This window comes from Guyanagaster necrorhizus, assembly GCF_019112545.1.
Source record: "Guyanagaster necrorhizus MCA 3950 unplaced genomic scaffold BT62scaffold_17, whole genome shotgun sequence".
NCBI classification, from domain to species: domain Eukaryota; kingdom Fungi; phylum Basidiomycota; class Agaricomycetes; order Agaricales; family Physalacriaceae; genus Guyanagaster; species Guyanagaster necrorhizus.
Window position 1 is genome coordinate 937,180 of NW_025064896.1, and position 18,739 is coordinate 955,918.

At 47.1% G+C, this 18,739-nt stretch overlaps 7 protein-coding genes and 1 non-coding gene across 8 annotated transcripts; all 8 read right to left on the reverse strand.

Annotated features, from left to right (window-relative positions):
- Positions 1 to 138: 138 nt before the first annotated feature.
- BT62DRAFT_995273 (uncharacterized protein) lies at positions 139 to 1,526 on the reverse strand (the record flags this gene model as incomplete). Its single annotated transcript, XM_043190517.1, has 6 exons — positions 139 to 189; positions 333 to 383; positions 438 to 539; positions 678 to 690; positions 952 to 1,037; positions 1,380 to 1,526. The coding sequence occupies 6 exons, from the start codon at positions 1,524 to 1,526 to the stop codon at positions 139 to 141; spliced, it is 450 nt and encodes a 149-aa protein (XP_043038310.1).
- A 1,090-nt stretch (positions 1,527 to 2,616) lies between these two features.
- BT62DRAFT_933864 (uncharacterized protein) lies at positions 2,617 to 3,221 on the reverse strand. Its single transcript, XM_043186628.1, has 2 exons — positions 2,740 to 3,221; positions 2,617 to 2,677 (listed from the first exon to the last, which is right to left on the reverse strand). Exon 1 carries the CDS (start codon positions 3,179 to 3,181, stop codon positions 2,870 to 2,872), a length of 312 nt encoding a protein of 103 aa, XP_043038311.1. The 5' UTR covers positions 3,182 to 3,221; the 3' UTR covers positions 2,617 to 2,677; positions 2,740 to 2,869.
- A 646-nt stretch (positions 3,222 to 3,867) lies between these two features.
- Positions 3,868 to 5,881, reverse strand: BT62DRAFT_228547 (uncharacterized protein). The gene is made up of 3 exons (XM_043180140.1): positions 5,807 to 5,881; positions 4,714 to 5,751; positions 3,868 to 4,656 (listed from the first exon to the last, which is right to left on the reverse strand). The coding sequence occupies exons 2-3, from the start codon at positions 5,618 to 5,620 to the stop codon at positions 3,920 to 3,922; spliced, it is 1,644 nt and encodes a 547-aa protein (XP_043038312.1). The 5' UTR covers positions 5,621 to 5,751; positions 5,807 to 5,881; the 3' UTR covers positions 3,868 to 3,919.
- Positions 5,670 to 6,551, reverse strand: BT62DRAFT_1007838 (uncharacterized protein; the record flags this gene model as incomplete). The annotated part of the gene is made up of 2 exons (XM_043177390.1): positions 5,670 to 5,751; positions 5,803 to 6,551. 2 exons carry the CDS (start codon positions 6,549 to 6,551, stop codon positions 5,670 to 5,672), a joined length of 831 nt encoding a protein of 276 aa, XP_043038313.1.
- A 1,017-nt stretch (positions 6,552 to 7,568) lies between these two features.
- BT62DRAFT_t123 lies at positions 7,569 to 7,659 on the reverse strand. The gene has a single exon. It is a non-coding gene; the product is annotated as a tRNA-Ser (tRNA).
- Positions 7,660 to 8,227: 568 nt separating this feature from the next.
- BT62DRAFT_933868 (uncharacterized protein) lies at positions 8,228 to 11,574 on the reverse strand. Its single transcript, XM_043186629.1, has 14 exons — positions 11,448 to 11,574; positions 10,582 to 11,387; positions 10,448 to 10,528; positions 10,288 to 10,397; positions 10,059 to 10,229; positions 9,901 to 9,997; positions 9,719 to 9,848; positions 9,452 to 9,671; positions 9,243 to 9,387; positions 8,943 to 9,187; positions 8,785 to 8,892; positions 8,667 to 8,731; positions 8,516 to 8,614; positions 8,228 to 8,458 (listed from the first exon to the last, which is right to left on the reverse strand). The coding sequence occupies exons 2-14, from the start codon at positions 11,376 to 11,378 to the stop codon at positions 8,348 to 8,350; spliced, it is 2,379 nt and encodes a 792-aa protein (XP_043038314.1). The 5' UTR covers positions 11,379 to 11,387; positions 11,448 to 11,574; the 3' UTR covers positions 8,228 to 8,347.
- A 410-nt stretch (positions 11,575 to 11,984) lies between these two features.
- On the reverse strand, positions 11,985 to 14,218 carry BT62DRAFT_970758 (uncharacterized protein). Its single transcript, XM_043188994.1, has 5 exons — positions 13,633 to 14,218; positions 13,160 to 13,583; positions 13,076 to 13,104; positions 12,760 to 13,019; positions 11,985 to 12,708 (listed from the first exon to the last, which is right to left on the reverse strand). The coding sequence occupies exons 1-5, from the start codon at positions 14,166 to 14,168 to the stop codon at positions 12,017 to 12,019; spliced, it is 1,941 nt and encodes a 646-aa protein (XP_043038315.1). The 5' UTR covers positions 14,169 to 14,218; the 3' UTR covers positions 11,985 to 12,016.
- Positions 14,219 to 16,896: 2,678 nt separating this feature from the next.
- On the reverse strand, positions 16,897 to 18,201 carry BT62DRAFT_987761 (urease accessory protein UreG). The gene is made up of 7 exons (XM_043190078.1): positions 18,057 to 18,201; positions 17,930 to 18,008; positions 17,802 to 17,872; positions 17,484 to 17,755; positions 17,367 to 17,435; positions 17,063 to 17,312; positions 16,897 to 17,000 (listed from the first exon to the last, which is right to left on the reverse strand). Exons 1-6 carry the CDS (start codon positions 18,190 to 18,192, stop codon positions 17,115 to 17,117), a joined length of 825 nt encoding a protein of 274 aa, XP_043038316.1. The 5' UTR covers positions 18,193 to 18,201; the 3' UTR covers positions 16,897 to 17,000; positions 17,063 to 17,114.
- Between the last annotated feature and the right edge of the window lie 538 nt (positions 18,202 to 18,739).

The following is an 18,739-nucleotide window of genomic DNA, read 5'->3' on the forward strand; positions in this document are numbered from 1 at the left end:
CGGGCGTGTCCCATGTGAACTTTTTATCCGCCTTCCGCTCCACGGCGGACCGCCCATTTTCCGCCTCCAATTCCGCCTCCTCTCTTTTGCCGGGAAAAAAAAAAGATTATTTCACCAGCCCCTTGAGCGGTTACCATGTCAATTTAAAGGCTCGTATCCGACTCCGCCGACGTGTGTCTTGCTGGCAACCTAAGCCGGCGGGATTGTGAATCAAAATTCTCAGTTCGGCAACTCAAACCGAAACCGAAACAGGCAAGCATGACTTTGAGGTCGTATCAAGCTTGCCTTTCACCTGCCTTGCTCCATCCAGCATTGTAGATAGTTGGACGTACCTCACCCCATGCTGCGCTCTTTGTCGGATCTTGACCTCGTTGCATACATGCCTAACCCGCATGAATCTTGGAAATGCTTTATCTGGGAAACTGGGGAGAACGAACGTTCTTCATCTCTTTGTTCCTTAATCTTGGGATGCGCCGCCGCCTTTTTGATAGGATCAGCCCTCCGTTAAGGTTCGCCTTTCTGTACTGGTAACGGTCTGACTAGATTAGAGGAGCATGTGTCTAGTCTTCGACTCGGAATCTCATATCCACATCATCATCGTTTGCTGATCCGTCGTTCAAGCTGCTTAATCATGATATCAGAGCTGAGAATTCCCGTCCGAGTCATCTCCGGCTTACATATAATTCGTGGCTAGGGGATCAGATAGTTAGCGTTGCGAACTCGCGAGTGCAATCGGGATGATGATCTTGGCGGAGGAAGCCGCATCGAAGTGCTGGTCAATGTGCTCTCTACATATCAATACGGATGTGTCTCCGTGTCTCCGTTCAGTACCAATGATGAAGCGCTGATTTGTTGAATAAGACTCTTTTGCGCTGTTATTCTATCTTGGGAGTTCCCATCTTTTCTTTTCTCGGGCGGACGACGGTCGGCAACGTGCAAGTCTTTGCGTACCTTTTTCGCGTTCCAAGTCCGTGTAAGGTTTGATCTGCTACCTCGTCATCTCGACAGTTCTCTTTCCCTCCTTGGCCTGGGAGAAGCTGCTACAATGTCACATTCTGATCCGGGTTTTTCATTATGTCGACGGGGCTTCGTGAGTACTGATATCATCCATTGACTCGGTATCTCTAAAGACTACATAGTGACAGTGAGAATTCAGCGCCTTCATCATCTTATCTGAATCTCTGACGGTGTTCGCGGTCTACGTTAACGTTCAGATCCAGGACTTCGGGAATACAATCAAAATGTTTCAGTTCACCTACAGGACTTGGATGCGGTCGCTGTTCTACCAAAATCGGGATACTCATGCGGTGATAGCTCTGTTCAGTGCTGAAGATATCACCGCTGCCATGAATAGAACTCGCGAAGAAGCTCTATCTTACTACACGGTTTGCCTGATTGGACAGTTCTTTATCTTTCTTCTCGGGCGGACGACGGTCGGCCCCATGCGAATCGCGCGTATACTGTACCTTTCTCGTGTTATATGTGGGGTTGGATCCGTTACTCGTCATTCCAACTCGGATGATCATCTCCCGTTTCTGGTGATCATTGCTTCACCGCTAACGATTCGGTGTTTTAAAGCTGAATAACCATGTTGGATCTGGTGCGAGCCGATGAAGGTATTTTTTTCTTTCTTCAGCTGGAGTACGTCGATTTCTCCATCAATGTTGGGCGAACCTTGATCAAAGTAATTGACCTACCACATCTTCGGAGGTTTTCATTATGTCGTCAAGGTTATTGATACCATCCATTGACTCCGTATATATTTATTTATACGTCATGACAGTGATAATTCAGCTCCATGAATCCGTTCAACTATTTTATCTGTCATGGACTGTGATGTAGGTGATAGCGGGGAACAAAATGTTATCGTGTTGCTGATAAAGAATCGAGCATTGATATGTATCCCCGCCAGCCAGTAATAAACCCGTTGAGAAATCGGACCACCCCGGATGTAGTGGCCCGCGCAATCTCGTGCTCAAATACTCAAATACACTTGAACCATAGTTTTTCATAATAACAGGTACTTGTTCGTGCGAACACCGACCAACGACAAAAGAATGAATGATATAGGGAGTATCGGACAGGCCTCATATCTTGAGTGCTTGTATTCGAGTGTTCTGGCTTCTGTCTCCGAGTCTTCAGCGTTAGCAGGGCGCGCCGAGGGTTCTTGAGGCTCGCAATCCTGGCCTAGGAGCGACTGTTGCAGTATTGTATTAGCTCGCACTTTCTCATTAGCAAACCTATTGCGAGTTACGAGTCAGATAACGACGCACACTGGTCTCAGGTACGTTTTTGTATTATATGCTAATGGACTTTCATTATTTATCCATGCTCTGTCAGTTATCGTCTACCCCGCCAGAGAAGAATTGAAACCGCATCACTTCATTTGGAGTTTCCCAATAGAATTATCTCCCTCTTTGCTCTTTCAAGTTAAACACTCGCGTTCACTGCTCTCCCACGACTTCTCTCCAGAAGTCGTTTCTACCATAGCTCTGTACCAAAATCAAGGTATGGCTATCCAATTCTCTGATTCCATCAGAATGCCCTTAAAGGCTACTAAATCTTAAACTAGGGACTGAAGATTCGTTCGACATTCAACGTCCATCATGCGATCGTAACAAAGTCCCTCCTTACTAAGAGACCAGCCATTGGACAGCGTCAATTTGACGAGACGAGCGTTAGTTTTATGTTGTTTTTCACACCCACCAGAAAATAGCAACATTTTACAAAGTTCAACAGAATAATTACAGTCCTAAAACTCCTCTTCCTCCTTGAACGAGTCCTTGTCATCTTGGCATTTCCCTTTCATTGCCTGCGCATGCTTGTTCAGCTGATCGCGTCTTTCAAAAACCCTCCCACATCGATTACATCAGAACGTCGTCTCGGGGAGATGCTTCGTCTCCTTAAAGTGCGCTCTCAGATGGCCAGGCATCCGCGTGACTACACCGCATCCAAAGTAAGGGCACCGAACAAAAGGCGGCATGGGGACGCAGTGGTTTCTGTCAAAGTGGCCAATGGTGGCATTGAGAGAGTCTAGCACGGCGTCGCAGTCGGGGTGCATGCATCGTACGCGGACTTTGGGAACGTCGGGTGAGAGATACTGAGGGGAGAGTGGCTGCGGTTTTGAAATAAGTGACTTGATGTTGTAGCTGAGACTGTGGCCGAATTTGGAAGACGACATTGTGGAGGCAGACTGAGGAAAGACAAGGGCCATGTAAGGGCTTATATACCTTTCGGGAGTGGCATTTTGTGTCATTGAAGTTTGTCTTACATGCAAGGGCTTGTTTCTGGTGCATTGATTCCAATTTCTGGAAGTTCGCCCCGAACTGTGCTTTACTGTATTTTCCAACATGATTTGACGGTCGGGCGGTGTCAATTTGGGAGATTGACCAGTGAATGCATGAAGATGTGGATGTGGCAATTGTGTTTAGATATGATAAATCATACATGTCCTCAGGTAGCAGTGTAGTCCAGCAAGATAGGATTCAGGAATGTGAGTGGTAGGCGACAGACACATTGGAGATGTTGCGTTACACCAAATTAAGGCGTCTACGATGAGTCCCCCTCTGATGTCTTCAGGATCGTCATTCTCCGGGTTTTCTGGTACCTCCATGAGGTTGTGCTGAAGCGCATAGTCAAGAAGCCACTGATAAGTGAGGCCAAACCCGTATTGGAAGAGAGGCGGGTAGCAGGTCGGATCAGTGACTACAGTGAAATTGGTTTGTAATCGAAACAGCTCCTATCATCTGCAGCTTTTACTTCTTTCTTTGTTGTGGGATTCTTTCAAATTATTACTACTGGTTGCCTTGGTCTGACTGGGGAGACATTATTATACATAACACTGTACTAGTTAGCACTTGCTGCTTGCTGCTTGTTGCAACCAAAATTCTACATCTTCTCTTCAAGATCCCTCGCAGCGTCAAATCTGAGACTGTGCTTGCGTCACATTTGGATCATATTTGATGATTAGAGGTTGGGCGGCAAATGTGCGCATCACCGTAAAGAATGTCGAATAGTCAACAAAACCTCCTAGGGTTGCGTTGTTGAACTTTTTGGGGACCGTGGCTGCTGATTCTGATATTCTGGGAGATTTGGATTGAGCAAGCAGATCATTTGGACTGCTGTGCACAGGCCAGAGGTAGCGGTTTCTGGCGGAAAAGCCTTGCTTGATCAGATGATAGCACATACTGAGCCAGGGTTTGAAATCAGAGAAGCTGATAGAAATTGGGAGAAGTTTGTCAGGGTCTTGGGCCATAATGAAGAAACCAAATTTCTGCATGTAAAGCTGTGAGTATGACATATCGTACCAGCTTTCAAATGGAAGGGCCGGTACATGCACAAGCTGGTCTTTGCCTTCTGGAGCTGGAGTCGCTTGGATCTCATAGCGACAGCAAAGAAGGACAAGGCCATTAAAGATAGACTCAACGTCATGTCGATAGCTATGGACAGGCGGATCTTCCTTAAGGAGATCGCATGCGTAGTACGGTCCCGTTCCTGTGCGACGTAGAGCCGACGCACTTTCACGATCGCGGTAGGAAGACAAATCGAAGTCGCTCAAGATCCCGCAAATGACGCCGTTTCTCTTCCGCCACATAAGGTTCGTCATGCTGATATCCTGGTGCATGATTTTCGCGTGGTCATATACCCATTTGTGGACTACAACCATGTCGAATTTAACAAGCTGGATGATATCAGATGGTAGGAAAGACAGACCTTGTAATATATCAAATATTCCTTGAGCATACTGGCGAGGCTCGCGGAGACTCGTAATTGAATAAAGCCTCTCCTCCACCATGATACGGCACACCCGCTCCTCATAATTAAATGAACCTCCATCTGCATAGCTGACAGCGTCAAAGTACTCCTTGAGTCTCGCCTGTGGCGAATCTTCCGCCATCTCGAAGTCCTGGGACAATAGAATATTGGGAAGATGGTCGGCAACCCAATGACGTGGTGCACCGTCTTTGGACATCGTCTCCACAGCATTCTTCACGTCGTTCATGAAATCCTTCTCCGAGGGACGCGATTTAGCTTGCCAGCTAATTTTGACGATCGTCTCCATCCCCTTCCACTCTTCGTAACCTTCAGCCGTCGCCTCGACGACGCATGTATCCCGACCAATAACTCCAGGCTGTCGGAAGATGATCTTTCCAAGCGTCAAGACCACGGGAGTACCGTCCGACTTCTTCAGCGTCAGCTTCCTCCCTTCGAACAGCGTCGCGGTGTCATCCTGATGCTCCTTTGTGTACTCTGCGTAGTCGCTAAGGAACGGATCTACAATGAAACTGTGGATGCCGTTCTTTTCGAGTGTGAGCCCGTGCAATCCGATCAGCATAGCAATGAAAGAATCTGGATCATTATCCATGTCGATTTCTTGCGATACGATGATTGAGGAGCGATCATAGTAGAGCATCTGAAGGTGAGTACCGCCAATCAAGGCACCGATGCTGTGCGTTCTGAACCCAGTACTAGACAACACCTCCATTGCATAGCACGCACACTGTAGTTGCGGGTCCTCCTTGTTCTTATCATCCTTGCCTTTCCATATTTCGCGCAGACGCTCGGACTCAGCCTCCTCCTGCATTCGGCTCCTTGCAGCCGCATCTTGCTTCTTCGACATTCAGGAAACCATTTTTCCAGATGGCGAGTCTCGTGGGGCCACGTCGGATTTACGTTTCTGTCCCGCCACCACGCCGACACCCTCCGGATCCCTGGGTAGCATATATGGCTTTCCCATCGGATCCTTTTTGTCTGATGAGTAACGCATCAGAAAAATTCTATATGTCAGAGAAACGCAAAAACTTGCCTGCAGTGAGGGCTCGAGTGGCGTACCGACCATTATCCAAGGTAGTAAAGCTTAATTTGAATTCAAGCCACTGCAAAAGCTGTGGCCACCCAATATTGTTCTTTGGGCTCTCAGTTTTGATGTCTTCGATGTTGTTCTTGGAGCTGCTGAATAGAGACAGCAGGAGAGTAATTGCATCTGGTTTAAGGTCAGTATTACTCCATTTGATAGGCTGGGGGTCCTGTCGGTAGAAACCAATATTAGGCCCTGAGCATGAGTCATCCTTGATCAAAGCGAGCACCCTATTGCATAAACTGTTGTGCGGGTGATACAAATTCGTTTTGTCCTTCATCCTGCATTCAGCCTTATAGTCATTCCACAGTGCCTTCCACTGTTCATCTACTTTCACCTTGTTAATGAGAGCAGAAATGGTGGAATCCTGTCTCCAATCCTGGGGAAGGTGAAGGATGACATGAAGAAAGTCATCGGAGGGAATGAATACGCGCAATTCAAGATCTTCCCTGATGAAGTTGTCGTAGTCCTTGCGCTCGTATTTCATATGGAAAGCGCGGTGGCTCGCAGCGCCGAAATTGTACGGGGTCGTTTTCAGTTTGGTCTCGTCGTCGTTAGCAGAAGTGGATGGTGCACCATTCTTGGGCGTGAAGGGGACATTAGGCGGGGGATTGGGGTCTGCCAAAGACGTAGAACGAGCACCAGTAAGGTCAGAAACTGACATGGCGCCAAGAAAGAATGCAGCGACAACCATTTTGGTGCAGTTTTGTCTGTCCAGAAAAGGACAATGGTTGATCAAAGTGAACCTGTCGAGGGCACGTGGTCGTGTGGCAATACACACGCGCGTCCTTTTTTGGCAGTGCAATTTGCAACGTCTTCTTTTGTTGGTATTTCGCCTCCAAACATTGAATGATGAATCAGATACTGTTACGATCACGGTGCTACACAAGATACGTCCATAATTTGTTGAGCAGAGGTAAGACTGTAGAAATTTTTATGACATTGTCTGTTCAAGGCTGTTCATCATCGGCACCAATGAAATGGGATCTCTTCTACAAATTTCGGTGTATATGTTATGACTGTGTGGTGTTTAATTGCGTTCTTCTGGTTCTTTTCTTGTTGTTGTTCATGGCTGTATCAAATTCCGTAGGCAATTTGACTTGGAATTACTAATCGCCATGATCCATTGTTCTTACTTTTCTATTTGTTTCGGTTAACGAAAATCTCGACATGCAGGATATTAACCTCACTCAACCTGCACCTCAAAACACATTTTTTATGGCTATCTTGCTTCCCATCTTTAGGATCCAGCTGTATCTTTTCCTGTGCATGCTCACCTTTATGAAAGGTGGGCATTTGGTGTGCATATCATGTGTGTATCATCAGAAGGGATACTGCACTCTGAAATGAAACTACTATTAATTCTCCAGGGTTTCCTTGGTTGAGTCCTCTTCAATATACTTATTCTCATCAATCATTTGAACTGAGTTTTAACTTACCCCCCTTATGAAAGGGATTTTCACCAATTTAACTTATTTATCCTATGGCTGGTCAGCATTCATAAATTCAATACTACAGTAACTACTGTGTATATCTTCTATTTACAAAGTACATTAATAGATATGCAATACTTGTAGGTGCATTGCAGCTCATGAGACAAACAAAAATTTAAAGATACTAGAAAAAATATGACTCATGTGATTGTGCATATATATTACTGTGTCAAAACGTCGCCCTCAGTCGTAAAATTATAACTTCGTCCTCAAGGTAACGACACCAGCAGGATTTGAACCTGCGCACTCAGAGAGTAACAGATGAACCTAGATTCTAATCTGTCGCCTTAACCACTTGGCTATAGTACCTCTCTTCGCTGTGCGAGAGATGTATATATAAGTTCATAACTGTCTCTACTGATGGACAGAATTGCTAGATAAAGGACGGCAATGTTTGCCGACGAATCAAGTGACGCTGCAGAGCCAATATCAGTCAGCCTAAGCCTGCTGGCAGCTTGGAAGAAACCCACAAGGCACAAGGAAGGTTAAAAACTGAAACTGAAAGCTGCAGATACCAAGACTCAGATACTGAAGGTCTTTGCTGGACAGAAAGTAAATCGACAGCAACTTCAACTTCAACCTGGCTTCGCTCGGGCCGCCGGTGCCGTCGATCAGCGCACACAGTAGCAGAGTTTGTTTCAATCACACGCAGACTTGATAAATGTATGGTCAAGAAGACTACATGGTCACACCATACACCACAGGTTACTAAATTTCTCGTGAGGCCTGGCAGATGCTGGTATTCATTTTTTTTTTTTTGTTTTCAGCACTTGATTAACCGCAGCAAGTAAGCTAACTACTAAGACGCGGTGGAGGTACAGATCCTCAGGATCCTCATGCTGGTATTCGTGACAAATATTTCTTATCCTTTCATATCGGGCGAAGCGCTACAACGTACTTAGTAGCTTAACCGTCTTACAACTTTAACATACACTATGCTACACAGAATCATGACGACCGACACTCGGAACCAAGAAAGTTACAGAAACATATATAGCTACACTGAATTTTCCTCATTGAAACCCCACAAGCCATGCAGCAGATTCTTATTCAACTCATCCGCAATCGCAAGAACATTGTTAGCAAGCTCCGTCTTCTTTTCTTGCATCTATCAAAACTCAGTAAGTGAAATATCCATCAAGTCTGCAGATTGGAAGGAGCATACCCGAATAACGGCGTCCTCGATCGTATGAGGAACGACGAGTTTGTACACCTGGACGGACTTTGTCTGGCCCATACGGTGCACCCGATTGAAAGCTTGTTCCTAGGAGCCCGTCAATTATGGAGGTGGCGGAGTAAGCAGGATATTAGCAGACCTCGACAGCTGGATTCCACCAGAGGTCCATGAAGATGACGTTGTTACATGCAACCAAATTCAGACCTGGGACATTATCGTTACCAAAATTCCTAGAATAGAGAAACGGAAGCACATACCCGTCCCACCGGCCTTGAGCGATACCAGCATCACATCGGCAGCATATTCCGGCGCGGTGATCTCTTCAATAGCAAAGTCCTTAGCTGCTTTGTTCATCCGCCCATCGTCTACAACTCAATCAGAACGCGGGCCCACTAAAGAAGTGTTCAACGCTCACACATGATGGTCTTGAAACGGTGCCTATCAAGAACAGGCTTGAGCCGATCGAGCACACCCGTCCATTGCGAGAACACGATTGTCTTCTCTTTGATTTTCGTCTGTCTGCTTCGCTGGCGTATCTTACATAGGATCTTGAGCATCTTGACAACCTTGATGGGGTACGGTTCGATGGGAGGGATGTCCAGCACCTCAGGCTCGGAGCGCTTGTGGCTTCGGAGAGTTTCTCGACGGGATGCTTCGTAGCTGACGCAGAAAGGACATCAGAGTTGGGAGATGATATATGAGCCGCCGTACATACGCGTCGTTTCCAACTAGCTGGTTCACATCAACCGGGTTGATATCATCTTGGACACCGTCAACAGAAATGCCATCTTCGCCCAATTTGTTGTCTTCGTTCTTCTCTTCTACATGATCTTTACAGAGCGTTTCGGGGTGGGTGCAAGCTGTGAGGTAACAGAAATCAAACTCTGCAAACAAGAAGTAGGCCAGAATGCGAGGTGGACATACCTTGAAGTAACCGGAGCAATTTGGTCAAAGGACAAGTGATCGGTTGTACGTATTTACCCCAGACCATGAAATTACCCTTTCGCTCCTCCACAGCATTGTATAACTGTTGTTCGGCACTGCTGAACGAGCACTCGACGGTGAAGATCTCGATGGGGGGAAGCTCGACCCACAAGTACGGGTCTTTCTTCGTCCGCCGTAGCATGATTTTGTACAAGTAGGCCTGAAAGGATGATAAATTACGCTAGATCATTATCTTGTAAGGCTTACATGAAGTTCCTCTTTAAAACCTGGTGGTATAATCACTCCGCGAGCAAGTCCGGGAGGAAGATGTGGGGCTTGAGTCTTTGATGGTGGTAACAGGCTGAGGAGAGAATATATGTCCTGCAGCCTGTTTTGTCTGTAAGAAGACCTTGAGCGCATTCCATGGAGGTCGGGAGGAAGTGATTTACACAGGAGTGCCTGTTACTGCCCAGACATAGCCACAGGAAAGCTCATAACATGAGAGATATCTTCTTGTTTCTTTGTTATGGATCATCTGTGCCTCGTCTAATATGCAAAACTGTCAGATATAGCATATAGGAAACCGAAACGAACATTGAATACGCACCTAGAACAAGCCTATGCCAATACACTGCATAAGGTCCGGTCGTCGCTTTGTCAACGACGGTGTACTTCTTCTGACCCTTTCCTCCTTCTTCTTTACAGAATTTCACATATTCTGATCCCAGGGTGTCGTACGAAGTGATCACAACGTCGTAAGTCTTTAGCTTGTAGGGATCTTGATTGTTAGTAAGCCACCAAACGTGGGTTTGCTCTGAGACGGCGGACGACAGTACCTTGCTCTCTATTACTTCCATGATAAAGATAGTAGTTTAGCTCTCTAGAACCCTTTATACGGTGACACTCTAGTTCCCATACAAGCATCACAGATGCAGGGCATACAACACTGACATTGTCGATGAGGTTAAAGCCCTCATCAGAGAGAGAAGAACATACAGTGTCGGGCCCTTGTATTCCGCTTTGGCATCCATCATGTTATCGATGATCCTTACTAGAACTTGGAGTGTCTTTCCGAATCTAAAACAAAAATTTTTGGCAAGTCAAAAGAAGAGAAGACGTTGAACCCGTACCCCATGTCGTCGGCCAAGATTCCGCCACCGTACTTGTTCTCGCACTTTTTCATCCATAGACGAGATATCTCTTGATGGAGCTTAAGGTCTATGCTCCAATCAGGGCGGAATGGCGCGGTACGCGGTATCCACTCAGTCGGGATTGGAACTGATTGTGGCTCAGGCTCGGGTTTCTTCACTTGTGCAGGCCTATTTGAAGGTGGTGTCGCAGCCGGAGCCGTTACTCTACGTTGGGAAGGAGAAGGAGAAGGAGTCGCTGATGGTGACGGCCGCGGATGCCTAAATCGACTGCTGCTTTTTCGTGTAGGGCTCACGGGTGTCTGCAGACCTGTCGGAGGATGAACCTGAGGAATGGATAAAGATGGGAGTTTTACATATTTGACGTCGCCAGTGGCTGACGTTTCAGTGGCTGATTTAGGTTCGTCCCATTCCAATATCGACGCGTTTACGCCAAAAAGGTTGGCAGAAGACGATTCATAGCTCAAAGCCCCTTGTGTCTTTGGCCCGAGGGTGCGCGGCGGTGTCGGAAATGTTGGGCATATTTGATCCCAGGCATCACCCACCTCTGCCTTTGTCAAGATATTCGCGCCTCTGAAAGAAGAAGTTGGTGTCGCAGGAAATCCAGGACGAGAGGAAGACGGAGTGCTCATGGGGGTTGGCAGATAGGACGGAGAGATGGACGGTTTGCTCTCCGAGACAGCCTTTTTCTTCGAGTTCATAGTTGGTTGCTTTGACATTGAAGGCTGGCTAGGTCGGCTACGATGAGCATTGGCGACGGAGTAGTCTCGAGATGTCATGGAAGGGTTCTACACTCCAGATTGAATGACAATGAGTTGAATAGACGAAGGATTCCGAAAAAAATTTACAAGGCTTTTCGATGTTAGTCAGAAGGCAAATCTTGACGAATCACTGCAGCACGTCGAGGCCTTTTACCTACTCACACTTGCTACGGACCTCTCTGATATGCCTAGACCTAGCGATGACAGTGAGAGAACCGAACGAAGAGAAGCGCTCGTGCGAATTCAGAATTAGCGGCCCGAACCAAGTGACGGAGCCCTTTGTTTGCTTTGAATCTCTTACTGCAGTGACAGGTCCTCAATAGCTGAACAAATTTCTTGAAAAGCTCTCTACGGCGTCTATCTTATTAAATATAACCCAGCCTGTAACGCATATTCAAAAAAGATGTCTGCCACTGACAACTGTCCAACGCCGGTCACCGAAATGCCGAATGGAAGAATTTTACCATTGGTGGACTTCAATAAGCGCGTCGACTTTGAAAGATATGAACGGAGTTAAGGTGAAAACGCGTCGCAATGTGTTAATTGCACGCGTGGACTCGGACGATAATGGTAAATTCAACAGTGAGCGGGCAACTCAAACTATATCTACAGCTACAAGAGGATGGATGATAGATAATATTTATACAAGTCAACCTCTAAACATACATCCCGGTAAAACCATCCTGAGAGAAGTACGCTGTTGATTCCGTTCCCATCTGCTCACCAAAGAAAGTAGACCAAAATTCGAGGTCCTGAAAGATATCCATATTCGTACTCTGATCGACAAGTCCTCTCCCTTCCGCCTCAGTCCCAAGAAAAAGACCTGTCCCAGCAAGCTCAGAAGGCGCCGCCAGAAACCCCTTCTCGGGCTCTCCCCTCCGCTTCCCCACCCATGAAGCGTACATGGCACCCATTAACGCTGAACACCTCCCAGCAGCATGATCTGGGGCAACCGATGCATCTCCCAGCGCCCGTATACTCTGCTCAAGCAAAGCATCTCCACATCCGAGGAACTCTGTCCTGTGCTTATCCAGCATTAACAATTTGGCCCCGACGATCAGTCCTCCCGCAAATGCCATCATGGCGAACAAGACGTCCGGCGCCGTTGGAAGAAGATTTTTATTAGATTGTAAAAGTGACACCATGATAGCTTCCCCTAAAGAGATACATTCCTTTGACCAGATTGGGATGATGTTGAGGTCGTGTGGTTGAATCTCTAAAAACCATCTCTGCGTCGAACTGGCGACATGCCTCGCTATGACGATAGCGTGGTAAGGAACTAGAAGCCGGCAACATTGGAGGAGGAGGTGAAACATATGATAGTAGAATCGGTCGTGATTCGAAACCACTGAAATGTACTATGATGACCTCTGATTGGAAAATGAAAAGAGATATTCACCTGACAGCGGCGATATCAGTCTTGAGAGCTTATCCATGTCTGAGAGCGCGTTTGTTATTCCGGTGAACCAAGTGTCCATGTCTGCACGACTTGCGAACTGCACTGTTAAGCCCCGTTCTGTTGAATCGAATATTTCTGCGAGCAGTCGTATCCGCAAATCGCGTCCATCGGACGTGTTGGATGGCGATATCACGGGGAATATCGTCAAGTCGAAGGCGGACCGACGGGATAGAGGTGTACGGCTAGTCCCAACACACAACCTGAGACGCCTCCGCTTTTAATAAACCAAAATTAGAGTAGGATGACAAATACTAACATGGATTCTGTCGTAGACAGTGTCATCCACTGTAGTTGCGGTCTGTAATGAGAAATGCCTTTCACTGTTCGATCGCACACTTACCAGTCTAGCACTATTGAGAGCTTTCTCCAAGACTTCTCGATCACATTCGCCCTGCAGCTCATTTCTCAGACTATTTGCAGTAGCAACGGCTTCATTTAATCGAAGGTTCATGGCCATAGTAACAGCCATACCTATCAACATCCTACCATCGCTACCTCCCCCTTTTGCCGAACCGCAGATAGGCATCCACAGTGAGAGGATGATGAGACCTTGTATGGTCTCTTCAGACTCGAACTCTTGGGGATTGAAGGCCACTCTAGCAATAGTGTCTTCAGTCAACTTTTGGAGTCGAGGGGCAACAAGGGATCGGGTGGAGGGGCTGAGGTGACGCGACGCAACCGTGCAACAAACGAGATTTAGAAATGGTATAGGTCCATCTTGGATTAAATGGAAGTTTAGCCAAGGAGAATAATTGACCGAAAATCTGCGTGAGGGGATTGTTAACGCTTCCAGAGAGAATAGAGCGAACGCACAAAGTAAGGAGATGCTCGATCTCTAATTGTGTGAGAATATTGGACAGAAGCTGGTCGTTCACTGCTATGACAGGCATTGACGACTCTTCTTGCAAAGGTTGTCTGGCCAGCTCCTGCATTGCCAGAATGGGTGCCGACCAGTCAAGGTTCCGACGAACGAAAGACCAGATTACGGGTATCTTGCTATCGGTTGCTCCGCTACCAGTATCTGACACTTTACCAGCACGGGGGGTTATCTCAAGTTGCCTAGTATCCACTCCTAAAGCATACATAGCATCCACCGATGCATCTAAGCTAAGAGATGATTCGGGAGGAGTAGCAGATTTTTTCGACGTATTGGCATGAGAGCAGTCTAGCTTGAGAACATTGTAACGATGACATCGTGGAAGGATGCATTTGGAATCCAGAATTTCGCATCGTGTTTTATGCTTCCGACATGAGTTGTATGACTGTACTTTGGATCGTTTTGGGCGCGCCTGAGACGTTCTCAGTGGGATGCCTTCAGGAAGGGATTCCTCTGTATCTGGAGGTTGCATGGGACGATGGCCCCTGGCGTAGTGATGTCGTCACGGTCGTCGTGAGCTGCATAGCCTTGTTGTGGCACTGGCAGTGGAGTAGCCGTGACTAACTGCACGGGGGCCCGCTACGGCCCGAGCTTTTCTTGCAGCTTTCCCTAGGCCTTCTACGATTACCTGCTTTCTTTAGTACCACATCTGACTTTTTACTACTTGATATCAAGATTATGAGTTCGATACCCCTTCTTGGATCGAGGCCTTCGGGCGACTCCAACTTGGAGTGCTCCTTCAAAGGGTTCCGCGTTTGCTCGCTCCAAGAATCAAGCAAGAGACACCATGCCTTCATCGTCGCTTCGAAATTTTAATAGACCCACTCTTTGGCTGTAGCTCGAGGCTATACGAGTGGCCCTCTGGCATGTTCGTCCTTCAATGATCCACTTGAGAATGTACGGATGGTCTGCGAAATGGATTCGTTCGAAGGTCATATTTCTTCTTTGACTGACATCTCTTAGCCACCAACGGCCCAATTTTTGAACGCCTGAAAATGCCTGCATGCAATGGCGTACTTCTCTTATCTCTTCGTTAGCCATGCTGGACTAGTATAAAAGCTACTAACTTTTGGACATCCTCAGCGTTCCGCTAGTCTATCGCCTTATCGTTTACTTCGCAATGACTTCCGTGTTCCTTCTGCTGCTGTGCGCCACTGGCGTTAGTAATGGCTATATCGTCGCTTTTACGCAAGGCATGTATTGTTAAAATGCACGTGTGTGGTTCGAACAGTTTGTCCAAGTGCTGAACGAGACGAGACGTTCAGGGAGTTTCTGGGCACAACCAGAACGCTGCAGACGCTGTCAGTCCTCTCTTCATGCTGGCGAAGGATCGATGGTGGAGTCCGTGCACGTTTCTGTTCACGCCGGCCATAATACTCTTGCTTTACAATGCAACACTCCACAGTGGGTATCAGATCTCCTTGCGGGTCCCTCGTCATATCCTGACTGAACACAGCCTTGCGACGAGCGATCTCCCTCGAAGGACGACTTTCTCGAAATGTAGGCCGTTTTGTCTTCGCCTTCTTAATGCTTCCGAGTAACATAGGCCCCAGACCTGCTGGTGGATCATTCACAGTTGAACTAGCTACTAATCAAGCATACCACTTTATCTTATGATGGACGAACGATCGGTTACGTTTTGCTGATGGTCAAGAAAATCCCGAATACAATCAGTCAATATGTACGTCCGACCCTCCTCCATTTTTTTTTGGTTTATTTGGGACTTATCCTTTGGTATAAAATGGTACATGCATCACTTCTCCGAATCGTAAGTCGCGTCATGTCACACAAACTCATTCAACTATGACGCCCTGTTGCTTCCCCATTGCATACTCAAAAGCAATCGATGGCAGCCGGGACGGCATTCGCTATTTCTTATGAGATACGTAAGTTGTATCCGTGGGCTATCGCACTAATACTAATTAGGTGCTTCAGTCTGATGTTCGCAATGTCACGCCAGAAAATCTGGTAAGTCTCAAACGTTCTCGAGAAGTGCGTATATTCCGATCTTATACTTATGGCGCTTATTTAATGAGCAGGAGTGTTCAAGAAGGATGAGTGATGAGATGTAGATGATGTTTCCACGAAATAATGGAATATATTCTCTTGAACGCGTAACGGCCGGACCATCGAGTCTGTTTCTTTTCCGAGGCAGCCTGGAATCCCACATATTTCCAGAGTGATAAATCCTTCCGTATGTGTTTCTGGATCTGCCGGCTCCTGACGAATGTCGCTTCGTGTCCACCGCACCTAGGGCCCAACGTTAACAGCAACCAGCGGAGTTCTATAAATAGCAAGAGTAGGCCATCCCGTCGCAATGGTCTCTAGAAATGTATTTCCCTGGCGGAAGATGGGCTGAAAGTATCTTATGTGTTATGTTCGAGTACGTTATCCGGGAAACAGCCCAGATGCGCCCCGCCCGCAGGGAATTTATAATGGATAATCCATGGCTGCGCGTGGAGTATATCAGAAGTACGACGGTACTAATAAATGCGACACGAGGTCGTTCATTCTTCGTTCACGAGGTCATTAAAGAGTATGGCGCATTTGCTGTCGAGACCCATAGGGCGGATTTACTCGACAATTGGATAAATCACAGGCCAGTTGGCCAGAAGCAAGTTGGGCACCGCGTTGTAAGAATAGTCGGCTAACGAAGGATCCCGGCAACGACATCAGAAGAGCGCCACCGGTAGCTTCAGCTCAGATGCTAGACAGACAGGCATAGCCTCGGATTGCGCAGTACTGCGCGACTAACGTAGAATAAGCTTAAAGCTAAGAGCTCGATGTGCGGACTATGATATGACTCGACTGCGAACGACGTCATGACGGCTCCGAGGGGCTCGGCAGTCAAGGACTTAAGAGCTGAAGCGACGCCTGTGCGATGTGGAAGCGACGCTTGTGCAACGTGTGGGCAGCACAATCTCCGTATATTGTTTGATCGGGGGTGATTGTGACTGAAACTGAGGGTGATTGAAAGGATTTCTGTATGATTGATACGCGGCGGCAGCTGCGAGGCCCTTGACTACAGTTCGGAAACGCTGGACGCCAAACACTGGTGAAGAGTTGAATCTACGACGGCCAGGTACAAGAGAGCCCGAGCCGGGAGCTACATGCAAGGCATCCTTACTAGACATCCTATTTTTGGACATATTTCGCGAGATTGAAAGGTGTCTTTGGTTAGTGAGGTCGGCATCTGTCTGCCCAAAACGGATGAGTGATTGAAACTGAATGCATGAATACATCAGGTTCCCAGTCTGTTGAAAATTTACACTTTCTTAATTTACTTTCGGTTTCAATCGTACAGCTAGAACATGAGCGGTCAGATCTTGCGGCATTTAGGTTCGAGGAATAAAGAAAGGCTCGTACGACTTTTTTCCATTTCTTCTTGCGACTAATACATCTTTCATAACCTGCTTTTTCAAGCTGCGTCTCCTACTGCGCCAGGTTTCCCAGGACTGCCCGAAGCACGCCACGCGGCTAAAATGAGGTTCACGACATCATCGACGCCTGATCCTTCTTTGATACTTGTAAATATAGTTGGCCCGTCACCTCGCATAAGCTTCGAGTCGCGCTGCATGACTTGCAGGGATGCACCGACATACGGTGCCAGGTCCGTCTTGTTAGCGCGCATCAGATGATTCATAAGAGGCGTAATGGAACATGTACGGACCTTGTTGATGACGAGGAGATCAGATTGGGATATTCCCGGACCACCTTTGCGTGGGATCTTGTCACCTCCCTTTGGTAGAGTCATTAAGCGGGCTAAACACGACTGAATAACGCTTACAGATACGTCTATGACGTAAATGATATAATCGGCGAGCTCTCTGGAGTAGTTGGCAGCAAGGTTGTCACCACCGCTCTCCACGAGTAGGAGCTGACAGCCATATTTGGCTTGCAGAGTTTCTAGGGCACCCATATTCGCGCTTATGTCTTCACGAATGGCTGCATGGGGACATCCACCAGTTTCGATGGCCAGAATTCGTGAAGCTGGAAGCGCCTTGTTCTTGATGAGGAATTCCTGATCTTCACGCGTAAAGATGTCGTTTGTGACCGTGCCTTCCAGATTATCAGACAATTGTAGATACCAAGCATTAATACCAACCCAAATTGAACTCCTTCCTGAGCTTCTGACAGAGCGCCAACGTCAGAGCCGTCTTTCCTGAACCTACTGGACTAGAACCAAATGTCAATACAAGAAGCCTCACGATCTATAAATAGAACACAACGAACCCTCCGATGCCAACAGTAAAACCGCGCTCTTCAAAATTTCTTGACAAATAATCAGGCATCTCTCGGTCCGAGTATTTTCCTTATCTATCTTCAGCACGGGCCTAAACATTGGAGGTGAAACACGTACCGGCATCGTTGTAATGCTCATGGGTGTGTCCATGTTCTCCGCCATGACTGTGCTCGTGAGAGGCTCCCTCGTGGGAGTGGGTAAGTTCTCCAGGTGCTGTAGAAGGAGATAAATTGTTGATAAACTGGACGTTCATGGAGGGAGAGATAAGGGATAAGGAGTTAATTATAGACGAGGATCACATAATTGGATAGCAACCCAAAACAGGTTGGGAGGCCGCATTATGAAACCCAAAATTTGGCCCAAAAGATTCTCACACCAAGAAGGAAATTTAGTCGATTTCGTTTGGATAAAATCCAGCCTCTGCCAATTTTCGTCAATTTCCTTTCCTTTTGTCGCGACACTTACTAACCTATTTTGGGCGGCTCTAATTGGAATCGCGTGGCTATAACGTCAAACAGTTTGATTGTAGAAAAGGAATATTGCCATTGGCTGATAGTGATGTCATTCATCGCTCCTTACATTAACAAGCTTCATTTTTACTGCACCTCGCAAGGAAGCCTTGAGGAAGCCGCAATTTTCCTTACTTTAATTTACGTGGATACACGATTGTGCCTTGCTGGCTGATGAGTATCCTTATCTCTGTTTATCCTCACTTCAGCTGAAATATATCTGGGTCACCCCTTAACTTTCAAATTACAGTGACTGCGCTCACTGTAGCCTAGCCCTGTAAAGGGGCGGCG